The sequence below is a fragment of the Salvelinus sp. IW2-2015 genome, linkage group LG18, assembly GCF_002910315.2.
Source record: "Salvelinus sp. IW2-2015 linkage group LG18, ASM291031v2, whole genome shotgun sequence".
NCBI classification, from domain to species: domain Eukaryota; kingdom Metazoa; phylum Chordata; class Actinopteri; order Salmoniformes; family Salmonidae; genus Salvelinus; species Salvelinus sp. IW2-2015.
The window spans coordinates 15,290,226-15,310,871 of NC_036858.1; the positions used below are offsets into that span (position 1 = coordinate 15,290,226).

At 38.9% G+C, this 20,646-nt stretch overlaps 1 protein-coding gene across 2 annotated transcripts in view; it reads right to left on the bottom strand.

Annotated features, from left to right (window-relative positions):
- Positions 1–1,061: 1,061 nt before the first annotated feature.
- Positions 1,062–20,646, bottom strand: part of LOC111978281 (voltage-gated potassium channel KCNC1-like) — a 60,329-nt gene continuing 40,744 nt past the window's right edge. The window contains exon 4 of one of the 2 annotated variants that reach the window (XM_024008257.2): positions 1,062–6,276. In XM_024008257.2, the coding sequence (XP_023864025.1) occupies positions 6,263–6,276 (14 nt within the window). In that variant the 3' untranslated portion in view covers positions 1,062–6,262. Of the gene's footprint in view, positions 6,277–10,582; positions 15,426–20,646 lie in introns of those variants that run through there. The other variant, XM_024008256.2, reaches the window with a different exon arrangement.

Genomic DNA, 20,646 nt, shown 5'->3' on the forward strand with positions numbered 1-20,646 from the left:
TACCTGTATAAAAGACACCTGTCCACACACTCAATCAAACAGACTCCAACCTCTCCACAATGGCAAGACCAGAGAGCTGTGTAAGGACATCAGGGATAAAATTGTAGACCTGCACAAGGCTGGATGGGCTACAGGACAATAGGCAAACAGCTTGGTGAGAAGGCAACAACTGTTGGCGCAATTATTAGAAAATGGAAGAAGTTCAAGATGACGGTCAATCACCCTCGGTCTGGGGCTCCATGCAAGATCTCACCTCGTGGGGCATCAATGATCATGAGGAAGGTGAGGGATCAGCCAGAACTACACGGCAGACCTGGTCAATGACCTGAAGAGAGCTGGGACCACAGTCTCAAAGAAAACCATTAGTAACACACTACGCCGTCATGGATTCAAATCCTGCAGCGTATGCAAGGTCCCCCTGCTCAAGCCAGCGCATGTCCAGGCCCGTCTGAATTTGCCAATGACCATCTGGATGATCCAGAGGAGGAATGGGAGAAGGTCATGGGTCTGATGAGACAAAAATATAGCTTTTTGGTCTAAACTCCACCTGCCGTGTTTGGAGGAAGAAGAAGGATGAGTACAACCCCAAGAACACCATCCCAACCGTGAAGCATGGAGGTGAAACATCATTCTTTTGGGGATGCTTTTCTGCAAAGTGGACAGTACGACTGCACCGTATTGAGGGGAGGATGGATGGGCCATGTATTCGCAAGATCTTGGCCAACAACCTCCTTCCCTCAGTAAGAGCATTGAAGATTGGTCGTGGCTGGGTCTTCCAGCATGACAACGACCCGAAACACACAGCCAGGGCAACTAAGAGTGGCTTCGTAAGAAGCATCTCAAGGTCCTGGAGTGGCCTAGCCAGTCTCCAGACCTGAACCCAATAGAAAATCTTTGGAGGGAGCTTGAAAGTCCGTATTGCCCAGCGACAGCCCCGAAACCTGAAGGATCTGGAGAAGGTCTGTATGGAGAGTGGGCCAAAATCCCTGCTGCAGTGTGTGCAACCTGGTCAAGAACTACAGGAAACGTATGATCTCTGTAATTGCAACCACAAAGGTTTCTGTACCAAATATTTCATTCTGCTTTTCTGATGTATCAAATACTTATGTCATGCAATAAAATGCWAATTAATTACTTAAAAATCATACAATGTGATTTTCTGGAATTTTGTTTTAGATTCCGTCTCTCACAGTTGAAGTGTACCTATGATAAAAATTACAGACATTACATGCTTTGTAAGTAGGAAAACCTGCAAAATCGGCAGTGTATCAAATACTTGTTCTCCCCACTGTATATCCCTTGGTTATAAAAAGGCATTTTGTAAATGGAACATAAAACAGACTTAGCACTCTTAACACTGTAACCCATTGTGTTCAACATTGCTAAATCAAATAGCAGTATTGTGCAATAGAAAATGAGAAAAAAAAGACATCTTTTGTTTAGCCTGAAGGGGGCAGTCACATGTATTTTTTTATATATAATAATAATAATAAAGGAATGTAAAACTCATCAGTCAATAACAGAGAAAGTATTAACAATACTGTGCTATATTATAACATAACCACYCCAAAATATATCTAAAATTCTTCGGAATTTGCGAGTGTGTTCAGGTCACGAACCGTGGTTGCTGGAAGCTTACCTCTGGAATATTTATCAACACTACAGTTCGCGACCCCCAAAGCCTAAGTGGCTTAACGCCTTCTAAAAAAATGACTGAAATCATAGTTTGAAAGGAAAAAGTGAACAAAACACGATGAGGAAGAAGAAAAATATCATGGACCAATTTTTGCGGGAAAGTGGACAACGTTGTAGACCCTGTAAAAACCAACATAGATTGAACTTAATAAGTGAGTAACCTCCATAGTTCATTCATTTAAGTCTAGTCTAGTGGTGATAGTCCAATTAGAATGCATGATTAGGGATGGACAGAGATAGTTTTTTTTTTTTTTACAGCTGCCTGGGCTGATCCTGGACCTGCCAGGGCTTACACCCTTAAGAGAAAGCCACTGTTATTAAAGATAGTGTCTGGAAAACCAACATTCACCCAACCTGTTCAACAGTGGGGAACTCTAGTGAAATACACATTTCTACACCTACCCAACTTGCACAGTAGTGGCCACTGGTTCTTTCACTCTCACCCCTCCATTTTAAAGTACTTCAATGACATCAGTTTGGAAGCTCTGGGTCTTTGTATGAAGTGTGATATAACATGTTATAACGTGTATGAAGCGTGTTATAACATTACGTATGCTACCGTGAGCTGCTGCCCGTCGACGACTATCAGCTGGATGGTTCTCGAATGGATGACGAACGAATGCAAGACCTGACCACCCAACAACAAGGACAAGCTACCTCTACACACCCATGCTGACACTGAGAGTGTGTGTAGTGTTCAGTTGTCTCTCCAAGGAAGACGTTGCTGCTCTACGACACGGCACAGTGTTCATAACATCAGGACTGGTTTCAGGACACACAACAAAGGAGCTTGGGATATGGCGAGACCGCGTTCCCTCAGGAGATCGACAATCAAGTCACAATGCATGCGTTTCACGTCACTGTAAGGTGTTCACATTATTGTATCTATATACTAGAATTTATTATATACGAAAAATAGCAAACCACCTAAATCCACACAAACCACCGACACACCTGAGTCTCTTTTAAAACAGACACAACTTTGGAATGGCAGTTTGTTTCATGCAAACCTGAAATCTCTCGACTAGTAACAAATCTCTCTTGACCGACCTCTCTCTCTCATGAACAGATATTGCACTTTATTGGATAACTAACTAAGGCCCCGGATTCAATCCAGCACAGCAATTGACTTCAAAAGACACAGATAATGTTCGCTGTAAAAGCCGCAGATGTCGACTCAAGCCGTTTAAATCGCCTTTAAAAATCAATCGCAGTGCACAGGTCATTAATCTGCATTCGTTTGAACCCCGGGCCAAAGTCTGTGATTCAATCCAATCGCACTTTGTCAGCTATGCACCTTTTAAAGGCAACGTTCCCACGTTCGCGTAGACCGCGTTCACGGCTCAATTGGAAATTACCTTTAAATGTCAAGCGCACTATAACACGGATCTACCGCTGATCGGATGAAATCCCGGCCTAACCCCATTTTCACCGTCTCTCCCCTGAGGACGAATGGAAGAAGACTGCCTTCCCCAGAACATACCCACCCAGCCACTTCCAATAACAACCTGTTACAAACTTCTCCAAACAGGCATAGAAGGTAACCATCCATGGTATCAATTTGCCCTGCTACAATCATATGACAAAATTGTCTATTATTCTCAACAACAACTAAAAGCAAACATTAAATATTTGTAATGTATACACCCTTCAAACATACAGTATGGAGAGCTATCGATTTTAAAATGGCTGCTACAGTGGTGGTGAAAATGATTCAAGGAAGGGAAACAACATTTGAGTTTTTGAATCGATGAAAAGGACTAAGATCACTTCACAAATATGAAGAGTGAAATTAACCCTTAAATGCAAATTTTAGATAGAATTATAACTGGCTAGAATAAAAAACAAAAACGAAACAAGAAGCAACAAACACTTAAGTACAGCTTAATAAAAGCAGACAGTACTGCAGAGGTCAATAAAATTGAATGAATGAATGCAGAATGTGGGGCAGTAGTAGCAGAGAGATTTCATCTAACATAACATAGCTCAGTGTGTATTTTGCAAACATACATGTTTCAATATTCACATTTTTTACTTTTTCAAAACAAAATATAGCTCTTCTCTTTCATTATAATCTTTTTCCATATATATTAATTGCATATAACATTTTTTAAATAATTCCTTTTATATATATATTTTTTTTTGTATCTCTAGCACCCTTGTCTTCAACAAAGGGCTTGCAGAAAAGACAGTCATGCAGGGTAGTCATGCTGGTAAACAAAGTTACAAAAATGCATTTTCTTTTTTTCCCTTCTTCATTGTTTAGTACAGCATCCACCTACTCCGGGCCCCACCCACTCCAGGCCGTCCCCACTCCGGGCCCCACCCACTCCGGGCCCCACCCACTTCGGGCCGTCCCTACTCCGGGCCCCACCCACTCCGGGCCCCACCCACTCCGGGCCCCACCCACTTCGGGCCGTCCCTACTCCGGGCCCCACCCACTCCGGGCCGTCCCCATTGCCTTCTCTCACTCATGTGACTCTCTCCATTATTCTCTTTATTGTTGTAACACAGTTGCGAATGTCAAACCACCACATCAACCTTCCAAAAACGTAATTTTCATATATTATTATTCCTCTACTTTTCTCTTTCTTTTTTGCCAAACCAGTTCCGATATAGGTTTTTATGATATTCACAGACGTTTGCAACTGCTTTTCCCAATGGCATTTTGACCCTGTTTTCAGTTGGGGCTCCTTCTCCATCTGAAGCCATGGATAGCTGATTTGTTTATCAAAATATAGATTTGTTCTCTTTGTACACGTCCCCCTTTCTTACTTCCTTGGTCCATTTCTCCTCAGTTTTACTTTATTAATGGTCTCATTTGGAGGGCATCGCTATCTTGTTGGAGGCTTGACTTAACCCTGAAGCAGTCATTGGTCATTGCTTGGCAGCAAGGGAAACAAGAGAGAGATGAGGGAAGTATATGCGTCTGGGGAGGGGGGGGGCAGTATAAGCATAAGGGAACATATTTTCCTCATTGGCAGTATATATGCATCTGGTATAATAATAATAGTATTGTGTGCATGTTTAGTTCCTTGTAAAAACCACAGCAGAGGACTTTTTCCACCACCGGATACACTTTGATGTGACTTCAAGGTATCCTTATTATGGAGGCATCCTCTGTGCTGTATTTAAGTTAGAACCTTATTCCTCCTGTTGGCAGGTCTGTGCATGGGACTTGACCTTTAGTCAGTCTGTGCTCTACTCATGATTGATTTGAGCAGCAGGTAAGTTAGTCAATTTATAGTGACCGATACCAGTGTCTGTCATACAAGTATGTTCATGAAGTATTTTTTTGTTCAACAGGAATGTAATTGTAATAAATATAATTCAATTAAATATGTTTTAAAATATACTCAGGAATTACCTCTGTTATATATACATGAATGGCATTTCCAACTTGTACGTTTGTACCAAAGCGAGGCGATAATGAAGGTATCAAGGGCAGTTCAAAGCTTTGCTCTAGATATATGGAATGTTCATCCCATAGCAGCCCGTACTGTTGTTACTTTATAGGCAAGTCATACAGCAAGTGCATGCATAGGACCTTTGGTACAGTATGCCACGTGGATTTCAAAGTAAGTACGTGAGAGACAGAGAGAGTCTTGTTCATCAATAATTATTTTGCAGGGGTAAAAAATATAGTACTAATTGGTCCTCTGTTGATGCTACATCCATTTGGTATGGTCATCTATGTACTTCTATCATATGTGCGTATATTACACTATGTTGAGGGCCTGGCATCGTCTTTCCAAATTGAATGGAAATTAATGGGAGACGTAAAGGCTTGATTGATAACCAATCTCTTTAACTTCTACAAGTCATGAACTCATTCATGAGGTGGGAGAACAGATATATGATCAAATGTCCAAATTCAGTTCTCTGATTCATTTAACCTGTAACTGGTTTAGTTGCTGTCACAAATGTTCCAAAGAACCGTTCGAGGGCAACTTGTCTTTGTCTCTCATGTACAATAGTTTCTTGTAAACGGAAATAACACAAGAGGAAAACGGCATGTAAAGTTTTCATTTAGTGCGTCTTTCCGCATCACTCTGTTCAAAACTGTCAATGGATAAGGTCATGACGTTATTTTCCCAGCTAACAAATGCTACAGTGTTAGCAGAGATGCTACATAGTTAGTTAGACCTGGTCGCTCGTTTATAGGTGAGTGATAATTAATTGATTCTCTAAGTTGCTCAGTAGATCAGCACTGCAGTCGGTTATTGGTCACTGTACTGTGAGATGGTTGAGCGTCACAATATAATGTCTTCTGGAATGTTGCAGTAGGAGTCCTTTTCTCTCTGAGTGTGTCAGTGCAATGCTCAGTCAGTCGTCATTGTGATCGGTCAGACAGTCTTCAAAAGTGTGGCCGGAGTTTCCAAGAGGCTGCTTTGGTAACAACGTAAAGATCCAACCTCATGTTTATCTTGATCACCCTCCGGTCTCTCTCTCGTCACGCCAAAGATATGCCTTTTAACTGTCCATCCGTGTCACACGTCTTGGTTAAAGTGGCTCCCTCCGCTCATTTCTGATTAACTGACTCAGTATGTCTTCTTTAGAGAAATTGCTAGAAACTYAACACTGCAAAGACAAGAATAAACAGCTGTTAATTTTGTACACTTTAAGATTGAATAGGATTACAATGAAGAAAGGTTTTACATTTAGCAGTCGTAGCGTTAGAAATTAGCATGCTACCAATACAGTAGTTTATCAATATTTTTCTGAGTATAAAAGGACAAATAAGGCCCCCAACTGTTACTCATTTACATAAATGTATATCAACATACTATTACATATATTCCTATATCAAATTAAATGTAACTTATACATAATTGACAATATGAAATGATGTGGGATCTGCTTTACCTGGATGCTGCAGGTTTACTGTGCATGTGAGAGTAAAATGTACATATTTTGAACTTATACTATAAATGACAATTCTATAGACATCAAGGACATTTTACATACATTTGGGAAATTTCTCTACATTAACGGTGTACCTTCACCTGCAACTACAGGTGACAGATGTATTTGCAGTCACACATCACATCCAATGACACCAGCGCCCAACCAATCCACCCAACCAACCCCTCCCCTCTCCAATCAAACTACTGTACACACGTTCAATCTTCACTTTGCATTATATACCTGTTTACCATTTCTCTTTTGCAAAAAATACTTGACCACATGACATCATTATGTGTGTGTTGGTGTGTGTGTGGGGGGGAGGGGTATTGTAGAATTGTGTGTTTGTACTGTATGTGTGTGTGTGTGTGTGTGTGTTTGTGTTTGTGTGAGACAGGAAGGGCACAACACTTTCAAGACAGACAGACAGACAGACAGACAGACAGACAGACAGACAGACAGACAGACAGACAGACAGACAGACAGACAGACAGACAGACAGACAGACAGACAGACAGACAGACAGACACACACACATATTATCCTAATGAAGAAAACACACTAACACAATCTTATGTCAACACGACAGGCACTGTACATCAGAGAGTAGACTCAACACTACATTAGAACTTCATAGCATCTTTATAAGCCCTGCATAATACCTTGGGAAGCTAATAAATTAACATGAATAAAGTAAGTATAAATAAATGTGTGGTAGCAACTGGTAATGTTGTGGCATTACCTGTAATTGCAAATATGTTTGTGTGTCTCATAAGAGCATAACGCATTGCTGATGGATGTGTTAAGAAATTCTTACATAGTCTCACCACAAATTACACAACATCCTCTCACACTTAGAATGTCTCTTCTCAAACTGATCTTCATTCCATCTCTCTTCATCTGTCAATGTCCACTGAAAAATAGCTGGTTAAAGTTTTCTCCAGGAAAACGTGCAAGTATCCACATACATATCCCGCTATTCATTGATGTTATTTTTGTTTTGTTTGTATTCTTAAAACTGAATGATGTCATCCTTTTTACTAATTCAACACACTGCTACATTCACAATTTATGATGATTCTGTTGGGTCTGTTGGCTCCTGCATTTTTTATAAACTACTAGCAGGTTTCAAACATAACAGCACAGTTTGAGGAGGCATGTCAACTCATAAATCATCTACTGTAGGTGTTTATATATCCTGAAATTCATAAGCGAAAAGCTGATTGGAATTAAAGTGAGCAAAGAAATGAGGCAAAAACTAAAAGAGTTCATCATAAAGTATAAAATCAAGTCAATAAATTATATATTTTTTGAAAATAGTACATCATCTAGAGGTGTAAGACAAGGATGCCCTTTATCACCATATCTATTTGTATAGGGATTGATAAACTTGCTGGGTCGTTCTTGAATTGCGGTGGCATTTGCGTCCCTTGCCATTTCAAACATGAAAAAACTTTCAAATTACAAATAGGTACACGTCAGACATGGTTTTGTTCATATTTAACTTTTAATCAATGATAAAACATAATGCAAGTCCTTTATACTGCAAAATGTTATGTTTATGCAATGTTTAAAGTACTTATGTCAAGAAAAATGGCTTATCCAAGCAGTGGATTGTAGTAACATGTAGTAACATGTTTAAAGTTGTAAAGTTGTAGTAACATGTTTTTGTGATTCAGCGATATCTATCTATTGTTTTGAATGCTAGAAAGCAAACAAAAGTATTTAATATATTGTATAGATAGAAAATCAAAGGCTATTAAAATCCCTATTTTTATATATATAATGTGTTTCCAAAAATGTTATGGAATTAGTGTTACTGCCCTTTAAAATCTGTAATTTCAAAGATATACTAGGACCTTGAGCATTCCCACCAGTGGCAAACTGTTATTGGGGGAGGGTCTCTGTTGAAGAAAATGATTAGCTAATCACAGTGTGATTTAGTGTGTCATACATTTTAGGAATCCATTGATAATTTGGTGTAAAAAGTGTAATTTGTGTTACTCAATTAAAATGAAGGGAAATTACATTGTGAACTAAAGTACTTTAGTTTAAAAAATGTAAAGGGTTACTAAAAATCCTAAATTATCTCAAATGTGTAATTGGTGTTAATCAATCAATCAATCAACATCATTGGTTTTACTAATCCTGTTGCCCGCACAATTTAATCATAACGGTAAAAATATTTGTAGTCATTAAGCTGCCATAGTAGTTCATTTAGAATGGGAAATACACAAATACATTTTAAAAAATTATAATAATCCAAAATGCCATGCCCAAATGCCACCGCAATTCAAGAACTACCCTCACTAACAGGAATGTAAACAAATGTGTGCACGAAATTTGAGAGAAATAAGCTTTTTGTGCATATGGAACATTCCGGGGATCTTTTATTTCAGCTCATGAAACATGGGACCAACACTTTACATGTTGCACTTATATTTTTGTTCAGTGTATTATTCCCATTTTAAGCTTTACCTTTACAGTACATGTCTTTCACCACTGACCAGAATACAGTTACCTTATGTCAAAGTGTGTATAGTTCTCAAATATTAAATTCCTATGTACAGTTGAAGTTGAAAGTTTACATACACCTTAGCCAAATACATTTAAACTCAGTTTTTCACAATTCCTGACATTTAATCCTAGTAGCAATTCCCTGTCTTAGGTTAGTTAGGATCACCACTTTGTTTTAAGAATGTGAAATKTMAGAATAATAGTAGAGAGAAGGATTTATTTCAGCTTTTATTTCTTTCATCACATTCCCAGTGGGTCAGAAGTTTACATACACTCAATTAGTATTTGGTAGCATTGCCTTTAAATTGTTTAACTTGGGTCAAACGTTTCGGGTAGCCTTCCACAAGCTTCCCACAATAAGTTGGGTGAATTTTGGCCCATTTCTCCTGACAGAGCTTGTGTAACTGAATCAGGTTTGTAGGCCTCCTTGCTCGCACACACTTTTTCAGTTCTGCCCACATTTTTCTATAGGTTGAGGTCAGGGCTTTGTGATGGCCACTCCAATACCTTGACTTTGTTGTCCTTAAGCCATTTTGCCACAACTTTGGAAGTATGCTTGGGGGTCATTGTCCATTTGGAAGACCCATTTGCGACCAAGCTTTAACTTCCTGACTGATGTCTTCAGATGTTGCTTCAATATATCCACGTAATTTTCCTTCCTCATGATSTATTTTGTGAAGTGCACCAGTCCCTCCTGCAGAAAAGCACCCCCACAACATGATGCTGCCACCCCCGTGCTTCACGGTTGGGATGGTGTTCTTCGGGCTTGCAAGTCTCCCCCTTTTTCCTCCAAACATAACGATGGTCATTATGGCCAAACAGTTCTATTTTTGATTCATCAGACCAGAGGATATTTCTCCAAAAAGTATGATCTTTGTCCCCATGTGCAGTTGCAAACTGGGTAGTCTGGCTTTTTTGTGACGGTTTTGGAGCAGTGGCTTCTTCCTTGCTGAGCGGCCTTTCAGGTTATGTCGATATAGGACTCGTTTTACTGTGGATATACATACTTTAATACCTGTTTCCTCCAGCATCTTCACAAGGTCCTTTGCTGTTGTTCTGGGATTGATTTGCACTTTTCGCACCAAAGTACGTTCATTTCTAGGAGACAGAACGTGTCTCCTTCCTGAGCGGTATGATGGCAGTGTGGTCCCATGGTGTTTGTACTTGCGTACTATTGTTTGTACAGATGAACGTGGTACCTTCAGGCGTTTGGAAATTGCTCCCAAGGATGAACCAGACTTGTGGAGGTCTACAATTATTTTTCCGAGGTCTTGGCTGATTTCTTTTGATTTTCCCATGATGTCAAACAATTCAAGCACTGAGTTTGAAGGTCAGCCTTGAAATACATCCACAGGTACACCTCCAATTGACTCAAATGATGTCAATTAGCCTACCAGAAGCTTCTAAAGCCATGATATCATTTTCTGGAATTTTCCAAGCTGTTTAAAGGCACAGTCAACTTAGTGGTATGTAAACTTCTGACCCACTGGAATTGTGATACAGTGAATTATAAGTGAAATAATCTGTCTGTAAACAATTGTTGGAAAAATTACTTGTGTCATGCACAAAGTAGATGTCCTAACCGACTTGCCAAAACTATAGTTTGTTAACAAGAAATTTGTGGAGTGGTTGAAAAACAAGTTTTAATGACTCCAACCTAAGTGGATGTAAACTTCCGACTTCAACCGTACATAAAGAAGCAGATATGACCATGTATAGCACACATCCAGCATAAGTAAACTATTCTCCTGAATGTTTAAGATAATTTCAGCTGAGTTGCATATGTTTATTTTTTACATGAATTCAAATAGCCCACGTAAACATGAACAGTTTAAATACGACATAATGATGAACAGTTACGGAAATGAAACTGAGAATGTTGTACAATTCCCCTCTTAGCATATTCACAGACACATGGTGTTTGTAGCATTAGTAATAAACTATTAAAATAACCATCTGGATCAGGCTAAATCCAATTTGGCAATCACATCCAAGCTTGCCTGTTCCCCGCTGACAAAGTAAACATCGAAAAATGAATTTCAGGTGACTTTAATMTATATTCACGTGAGTAGATACAGTTATGCGCATATTCAATATTCCCCATTTCATTGACAAGCATTGCTTTGCAGGTGTAGCTAGGTAAATCTAGCTAGCTTGTATGCGTTCCTAGATTGACATTGCAGCCTATAGAAGCCTCATAGAGGCCCTTTCAACATTTGTCGGTCTGTTCTAAGTCTGTTGTATTGAGCACAGCAATATGATACCAGCCTTCATTCTCTACAGAAACAAAGTTTATACATTCTTATATTTCAGTTACATTCCATTGCAATTACGAACAGGTGGTATGTTTACAAATGGAGAATGAAAATTGGAGTAAATCGAACTATGTGACTATGCAAATGACCMAAAAAATGTCTAACCACCATTGATCATAAACTATAGACAATCAATCATCATAGAACAAAAACATTCCAATGAAGAGAAATGGGTGGGCATTTTCTTTAATTGCTTAATTTACATAACAGCTGTGTTTCCTTCAAATTAGCACAGCAATTGCATTAAAATATTATTTGAATAGCACCTGCTGTAGTAGTGATACATATTCTACATGTTTTCCTCTATAGACAATGTGCAGGTGTGCAGAAATATGGACACATCCTAACCTAAGATATGCATGTGCAATGCAAACATTAACGTAGTAAATCAATCACCGACATCAATGGAGGCTTTGCTTAAAGAAAGACACATGCATGTCTCAAATTGGGATATGGCCTTACATCAGGATTCTGGAAACTCAAATGTATGGAAGCTCTTGGATTTCCAGGAAAAAAATAAATGCTTCTCAGAGTCATACAATAAGCCTGCTAGACGAAGAGTAGTGAGGACAGACTACGACAACTGATACTATTGGTCAATAATATATATAGGTCCATAATAAGTTCTGGTAGGCAGGATGTACTGATAGGCAGGATATTGCTCAGTCAAGATTCAAATCTTGATTGAATCCCATAGGGCCGATTCCAAACATGAGATCTACGTGCACAACTTGCGCTATCATGTAAACCATGCGCTGATAGCAAATGGGAGATTGGTGTGAGAATTCGAGTGACACGCGCAGATCTCAAGTTGGGATTCGGCTCTTTCTTTTTTTCTCTTTCTGCTTTTCACAAATTTTGTCTGTCATATTTCCTTTGTGTTATGTTTATGGAATGCAGGTACTTACGATGATATGGATCTGAAGGTAGTGGTGAGACCTTTTGAGGACAAATATTTGTTTAAATACGGACGGGTACAGAAAATCCATTTCTTACAATGAATACACGCGACCAATACAAGAAATACAAAATTATCCCAGCGTAAAAAAATTTAAAAGAACATCTACAACAACATCAAAATCTACAAGACCATCAAGACAAGACCAACTTGAACAAGACAAATGGCTCATGTCATTCTTATACAGTAAGTACATTTAGATTGTGAACAGTTATTTATTTAACCAGTTAAGAACTTAAGAACAAATTATTATTTACAATGACGGCCTAGGAACAGTGGGTTAACTGCCTTGTTCAGGGGCAGAACGACAGATTTTTACCTTGTCAGCTCGGGGATTCGATCTAGCAAACTTTCAGTAACTGGCCCAACGCTCTAACCACTAGGTGCCGCCCCAATTAGATAGGTAGATTGCCTATTAAGTCTGTGCACTCTTTGAAGATTAAAAATAGATTTGCATAATTACGTGTATGTGCACAGTATGTTTCCCGCATGAATGTAATATTGCATGTAATATTGCATATATGAGCATGAGTGATTCTCTTTTCATATGACATGTTCATGTCTATTAATTATTATATACGAAGATGGCAATCCAAGAGGGAAGACTGGTTGTGGAAACTGAAGACAATCTGTTGTACTTAATAAAGATCATAAAAAATATATATTGACTGTATTCTAGCTAGATTGTTCTTCTTTACTGCATCCCATTTGAGGACCAGTCTCATCCCCTCTATTTAATTACTTTTGAGAGGTGGAATAAATTGTTTCATTGAATTTTTCTATTTCTTTTTTGGGGGGGGGGGGTTTTAAGAAGCAAGACGAAATAATAATGAAAAGGTACCAAATTATATCAAAAGTAAAAACAGATATTTATATAAACTGAACATCCTACTGTTAGAAATATTGAACCGGATGGTTGAGCCTTCAGTGGGTTGGAATAAATGTTAAATATTTATGTCCCCGTTCTGCTTTTTACGATAATATATATCTTTCATGTATTGTAAAGTGGTGTGTGTTTATGTATAATCTGCACATGCAACTTGTAAAGTAATAATACGTGTTGGGAAAGTGTTTGCATTAGTGATAGCTAATACATACAGTATATATACTAGTCAATCCGGCTTATTTTATACATCATTTTGTATAATTCACAGTATTTTAACAAATATTTGAATATTCTAGTACTATATATTTACTTATTTCCATTCTCTCTATTCACCAGCCCTTCCTATCACTCACTAACATGGATGTATCTTCTTATTCTAACTACTTACATCAACTATTTTACTTTACACAACAGTTCATGACAGTGTATAACAAACACCAGTGTCTTAACCATCAAGTGTGATGTTCAAATATTAATTCAACATTTCGTCTTAGCCGTGACAATTGCAGATAGTTATTGTCATAATCTTTCATGACCTGCTAGGACTGGACTTAAGTTGCAGTTGTATCGTTTCGCTATGAGAGTGTTATTTTGACGTCGCTTAAAGGGGTACTTTGGGATTTTGGCAATGATGCCCTTTATCTAATTCCCCCATAGTCAGATGAACTCGTGGATACCATTTTTCGGTCTCTGTGTCCAGCATGCTAGGAGATACCAAGTGACTCCAGTCATTGCACTAATGCTACTTAGCATTGGCTCGAATAACTACCTCTGACTTCCTTCATACTGGACACCAGAGGAGGATGGTGGGAGGAGCTATAGGAGGATGGGCTCATTGTAATGGCTGAAATGGAATAAATGGAACAGAGTCAAACATGTGGTTTCCATATGGTTGATGTGTTTGATACAATTGAATGTGTTCCATTCCAGCCATTACAATGAGCCCTTCCTCATATAGCTCCTCCCACCAAGCTCCTCTGCTGGACATGGAAACATAAACATGGTATCTACGAGTTCATCTAACTCTGGGGAAGTAGATAAAGGGCCTCATTGCCAACGTCCTGAAGTATCCCTTTAAATGTGTTAGAAACTATTAACTGAAAGTGCCTTGTGATTATTAAATGTATAGTTCTTCCTTTTGAGCCTATATGTATATATATATATATATTTTTTTTTAAGGAGCATGTGATGAACACCAAAAAWGGTGTCTATACATACGTACTGTATATTGATATTTACATGTGACAAATTAAGTAGAAACCTACTTAAGATTGACCATATCTACAAAAAAAAAATGTTTTCCCTTTGGCTACATGAACTGTAGACGTTTCATTTCTTAACTTTTTTTCTGGACAGAATTAGCTTCGGTTGTTTGGTCAAGAAAGCACAGAAATGGCAGTATGTTAATCTACACACATATTCTGCAATTGAAAATGTAACTGTAGTTTGAGAAACAGACGCCTCACAAGTCCTCAACTGGCAGCTTCATTAAATAGTACCCGCAAAACACCAGCCTCAACGTCAACAATGAAGAGGGGACTCCGGGATGCTGGCCTCCTAGGCAGAGTTCCTCTTTCCAGTGTCTGTGTTCTTTTGCCCATCTAAATMTTTTCTTTCTATTGGGCAGTCTGAGATATGGCTTTTTCTTTGCAACTCTGCCAACATCCCGGAGTCGCCTCTTCACTGAAAATAACCTTTGTCACCACATAGTTTCTTAGTTAACTTAATACCATGTAAATACCAGGTAAATACCAGCTTAAACTGGGCTGTAAAATAAAGYATTACCACTAAATCTTAATTTGACCCCATCAGCTACCTGACGCATACATCTTAGTTTTTACAAGACAAGTGGTCAGAATCTTTCTACGTTCAAAATCATTATCGTTATTGCTATTTGTTTTGCATTGTACACAACCCTAGTGGCAGCATAAATGCATTCTGTCCTTATAGCCAATCCATCATTTTGTTTGTCCTATCGATGAACCTCCTTTCTGCTACAAAATGGAGGGGATGGGGGAACGGCAGCGGCGCAATGGTCCTGGGGCCTCATAGGTTTCAAAGGGCGGGCTAGTAATTGGAGTGAGGCGCAAGGTTGACCCAGCCATTCCTGATATGTTGTTCAGGCTGCAAGATTTCTCATAGCCAGTTGCTTTAGAGGAGAACATTGATTGAAAGGAAATAGTTTACAATAATTATTTGGTTTAGTTGTTGGATTTGTTATTTAGGATTAAATTAAATGCAAGTTTAAAAAAAAGTTGAAATGTTTATACATGTGATGACAAGGTGGACATGGGAAATTGACATATTGATGGTTATTTGGGTGTAGAATGAAGGATGCATATAATTGAAAAACATATTGAGAGTGTTAGCATAGATAAGATAGAGGTTAGTAACAGTACACGATAGAAAGTAATCAAATGAGAATAAATCAAATTGTGAGTAAATAATGTCAAAATGTTAGGAGACATATAAAAGACAGACGAGGACAGACATAGAGACAAGACAGGACGGGACAGAACAAGAAAATGCGAGTTATGATTTATGTCATTCATTATTCTTTTCAATAGAGAAAACAAAAAAAGTTCTGATTAATAGGTAATTTAGGATTCAAACATTCAAACCTTCAGACCAGTTGAATAAAGCACCCAACATTGCCTAATAAGACAACAGCTCTGACCAGGTTCCTATGTTCAGGTGTTTTAGACAACCATTTGGTCAAAGACAAAGCAGTTCTTTTCAGACCAMGACACAGCAACAAATAAAGCAAATACACAAAGCTCAGGTTTCACTAATCAAACGGTCGACCAAATGAAGTTGTCAGGGACGTAAAATTGTATTCTTTAACATTGTTTCCACAAAACTGTGTCTCGTCCTGAGTCATACATGTGTCCATTTTCCCGAGTGACGTGAGAGTGAGAAGAGCCCAGACTCATTGACACAAAATCCGTGGTTACAAACTGGCCATTTCTCAAGACACCCTTTAGATTCCTGACAACTTCACATGGCCAACATTAGAACACATTTCCCCCACATTCAAACTCACTTCCTCTTTCCTGGGAACCACATCCTGCAACAGATAATTATTTATAGGGGGAAAAGCAACATTTTGTAAATCAGTGCTCTACTACTGTATGTTAAAACACAGAGCGCTGCTAAATTGAAACCAATCCAAATCTATTGTACTACAATGGCCGCTGGTATTCTCACTGAATTTCTGCTTTTATATCAAACTCTGCATGAAGGTTTCTGTGTAAAGCACCATAAAACATATAGCTTTTCCCTCTGTACTTTCAGTCGATATCACTGGGTAAGGCATGCAGACATTGAGCTCCCCCCGTAGAGAGCAGACAGAAAAGAGACACTACACAGTGGTGTGCTGAAGAGTGCTGTTGAGTCAGGTGAAATATAAAACCCCATTGGTAGTAGTGTTAACACTACTCTAACAATGCCTAACTGGCCCATAGCGGGCGAAGCTGTGTGGTCTACAGGTGTCAATCCGGGATTTGAACCATTAGAGCACTACTGGGTTATCATACTCTTATTTTACAGTATGTGGCAGTTCAGCCAACTGTGTAAATGCTAGCTAATCTCCTCTAATGGCGGCATAGGTCATAGTCTCATTAGAGAGTCGTTGTCTGTACGAGTGTAGAGCTCCAACACTCACGGGTCTTCACTCAAAGATAGACAACAAAGAACACCCCTTGGCATGATGCTCTTTCTGCCTCCTTGCTGCATTAGGAAAAACCACTTCACTATGGCAACGTCGCAGTCCACKGTGACCAACTAGACCACTCTACATTTAAACCTCACTAGTCCATAAATAAAAAAGTTCCTTTTTTTTAAATTCTAGCTGGCTGAGGCACATTAGTTGGAAGGCAACTCAGTGAAATATTGATGAGGACATTTTCACTGGGCTTCTCCAGTGCTACACACACAACCATGTCTTGAACAGTGGCAGGGTACCGTAAAGGGGACTGTTGTTGCTCCATTCATAGTTTACCTTTTTTTATGTCCCACTGACCCTCCAAAGGTCAGATGGACGGTCAACTTATCCGAACTGTGTAGTGTGTAGCGCGTTTAGCGTTTAGCTTCCCTTATGTTCCTACACGTGCATGTATTGGCTGCGAGTGTGTCTTCCGGAACTATTATATCACATTCTAAAAGTACAAATGAATAACTTATGTAAAGAACCTCACATGGCAAAGGTTCAAATGGGTCTACAGCCAGTCGATAGCTCACAACATTCCAGTCTAAACATTTTCTCATATGATGAATTTGAATCGATACAGTCCTGGACTGGATTAATTGCAACCAATATTGTTTGCCAACATCGAGTTCCTTTAAATGCTGAAATGATTGGCCATTTAATGTTTACCAGGGTACTTATACTAATGATGACAAATATACTGTAGGTTCACGCATTAGACGCTGATATTCTATGTTTGCTACTGTGGAAGTGTAGGGCTGGAGAGAGAGTTGTTATAGCGAGACACACCAGTAGCATGTACGCTGGGGATTTTCTCCTAGWGCTATTCCTGGAAATCAACATGCAGCATGCAATACTTGGAGACAGAGAGAGACAACCCCCCAAAAAAGAGAGAGAGGCTCACACAAACTGTTCATATGATCCAAAACTAAACAGATCAAAGCTACATGAAAACACTATATTAATCCACATCGTATCAACTAATCTTCTGAGGAAACAGATCAAGCCCCATTAAGCGAACCCTTTTTTTTTTTTTTTTATAACTGAACGTCCACAGTAGCTTTCTTTACATTGAATCCGGTAACACTTGAAGTATGAAAAATGGAGACTCACATGGACAACACAAGAAACACACATATTTCCTTGACAGTTTTGACTGTTTGGTAAACTGACATGGAAAGACGTACCTAATGTCAGGCATTGTATGGGGATTTAAATGGACCCAGGATGGACCCAAGAGCTAAAGGCTACTTCTACCAGGCATAACACTTCTTCTCTACGATAAAAACTTTTATACCTACTTACAGCCAGACTTACATTACACTCAAAGGGAGTTAATATCTACTGTCGTGAGATTAGTTACATTATAAAACAATAAATGTACAGTAAATGTCAATAAACCATATCAGGGGACTTAATCTACTTCTACTTTGTTTCACTATGACTTTAATACCGACCTAAAGCCAAACTCAATTGGCACTACATGAGAGGGGAAGTACCTACCTACAGTCAGACTTTAGTTACACTTGCACTGCACTGGCGGCCTGGGAATGGGATGGAGAATGAATGTTAATCACAGAGGGAGAGGTGGATGGAGGGAACATGGAGAACAGAGAAGAAGTACAAATATTCAGACCAGATTTTTACCCAAAAATACAAATTTTCTTGGCAAGTCTATACTACGTTAAACTTCTCGTATTGTATACTATACATACATGAGATAATACAGTGCATTCGGAAAGTATTCAGACCCCTTGACTTTATCCATATTTTGTTAAGTTACAGCCTTATTCTAAAAGTGATAAAACTGTTTTTTCCCCTCATCAATCTACACACAATACCCCATACTAATAAAGCAAAAACAGGTTTTTATTAAAATGTTAAAATGTTAACCCCCCCCTCTGAAATATCACATTTACATACGTATTCAGACCCTTTACTCAGTACTTTGTTGAAGCACCTTTGGCAGCAATTACAGCCTCGAGTCTTCTTGGGTATGACGCTACAAGCTTGGCACACCTGTATTTGGGGAGTTTCTCCCATTCTTCTCTGCAGATCCTCTCAAGCTCTGTCAGGTCGGATTGGGAATGTCACTGCACAGGTATTTTCAGGTCTCTCCAGAGATGTTCGATCGGGTTCAAGCCCGCATTCTGGCTGGGCCACTCAAGGACATTCAGAGGGACTCTGGAGCTCTGTCAGAGTGACCATCGGATTCTTGGCCAAGGCCCTTCTCCCCCGATTGCTCAATTTGGCCTAGGCGGCAAGCTCTAGGAAGAGTCTTGGTGATTCCAAACTTCTTCCATTTAAGAATGATGGAAGCCACTGTGTTCTTGGGGACCTTCAATGCTGCAGAAATGTTTTGCTACCCTTTCCCAGATCTGTGCCTCGACACAATCCTGTCTCGGAGCTCTACGGACAATTTGGTTTTATGCTCTGACATGCACAGTCAACTGTGGGACCTTATATAGACAGGCGTGTGCCTTTCCAAATCATGTCCAATCAGTTGAATTTACCACAGATGGATTCCAATCAAGTTGTAGAAACATCTCAAGGATGATCAATGGAAACGATGCACCTGGGCTAAATTTCGAGCCTCATAGCAAAGAGTCTGAATACTTATGTCAATAAAGTATTTCAGTTTTTTTATATATGTTTTCGCTTTGTCATTATAGGGTATTGTGTGTAGATTGATGAGGAACATGTTTTATGTAATCCATTTTAGAATAAGGCTGTAGCATAACAAAATGTGGGAAAAGAAAAGGGGTCTGAATACTTTCCGAAGGTACTGGAAGTTGTTAAAGATGGTGTGGGTTTGTATTACCCATACTTAAATATATTGGTCTGTTCTTGCACCATAACACAAGCCACAATGTGCTCAGCACTTGCCTAGGATGTCTTTTGGGAAAACACACCATATATTATGCTGGCAGTGACTTGTTAACCATACTGTATCTAGGTCATACTGATTGTGCGTCAGCTATCCTCTTCCTACACTCCAAGGAGATATATATTTTACAATTTATACAGGTCATATATGTCTAATATTAGATTGGATAAAAAGCTGTCATGGGTGAAAATATTAGCAGTGTTGTTATGGAGAGACGTGAGTAACAGTGATATTTGACATAGAGAATTAGATGCATTTATGAAGTGCAACAACAAACAATTCATTTTTCATACATTCACATTTGAAAAATATTTTGAGAGAACAATGAATTAGGACAGGATGAAATTGACAGGTAACAGATAAACATAATTGTTTTTGAAGATCTGCCTATTAGAAGTGGCTTCAGGAGGAGATCCTTGTTAAGTGTTCCATCCGAAACATACACTACTGTTCAAAAGGTTTAGAACCCCCTACTCATTCAAGAGTTTTTCTTTATTTTTACGATTTTGTACATTTTAGAATAATAGTGAAGACATCAAAACTATGAAATAACACATATGGAATCATGTAGTAACCAAAAAAGTGTTAAAAGTTAGCCACCCTTGATGACAGCTTTGCACACTCTTGGCAGTCTCTCAACCAGCTTCACCTGGAATGCTTTTTTCCCAACAGTCTTGAAGGAGTTCCCACATATGTGACCCGATTCAGGAAACTAGGCGTATGTCGCAAGTCACAACTTCATAGGAGAGCCTTTTGAACATATATATATTTTTTTTA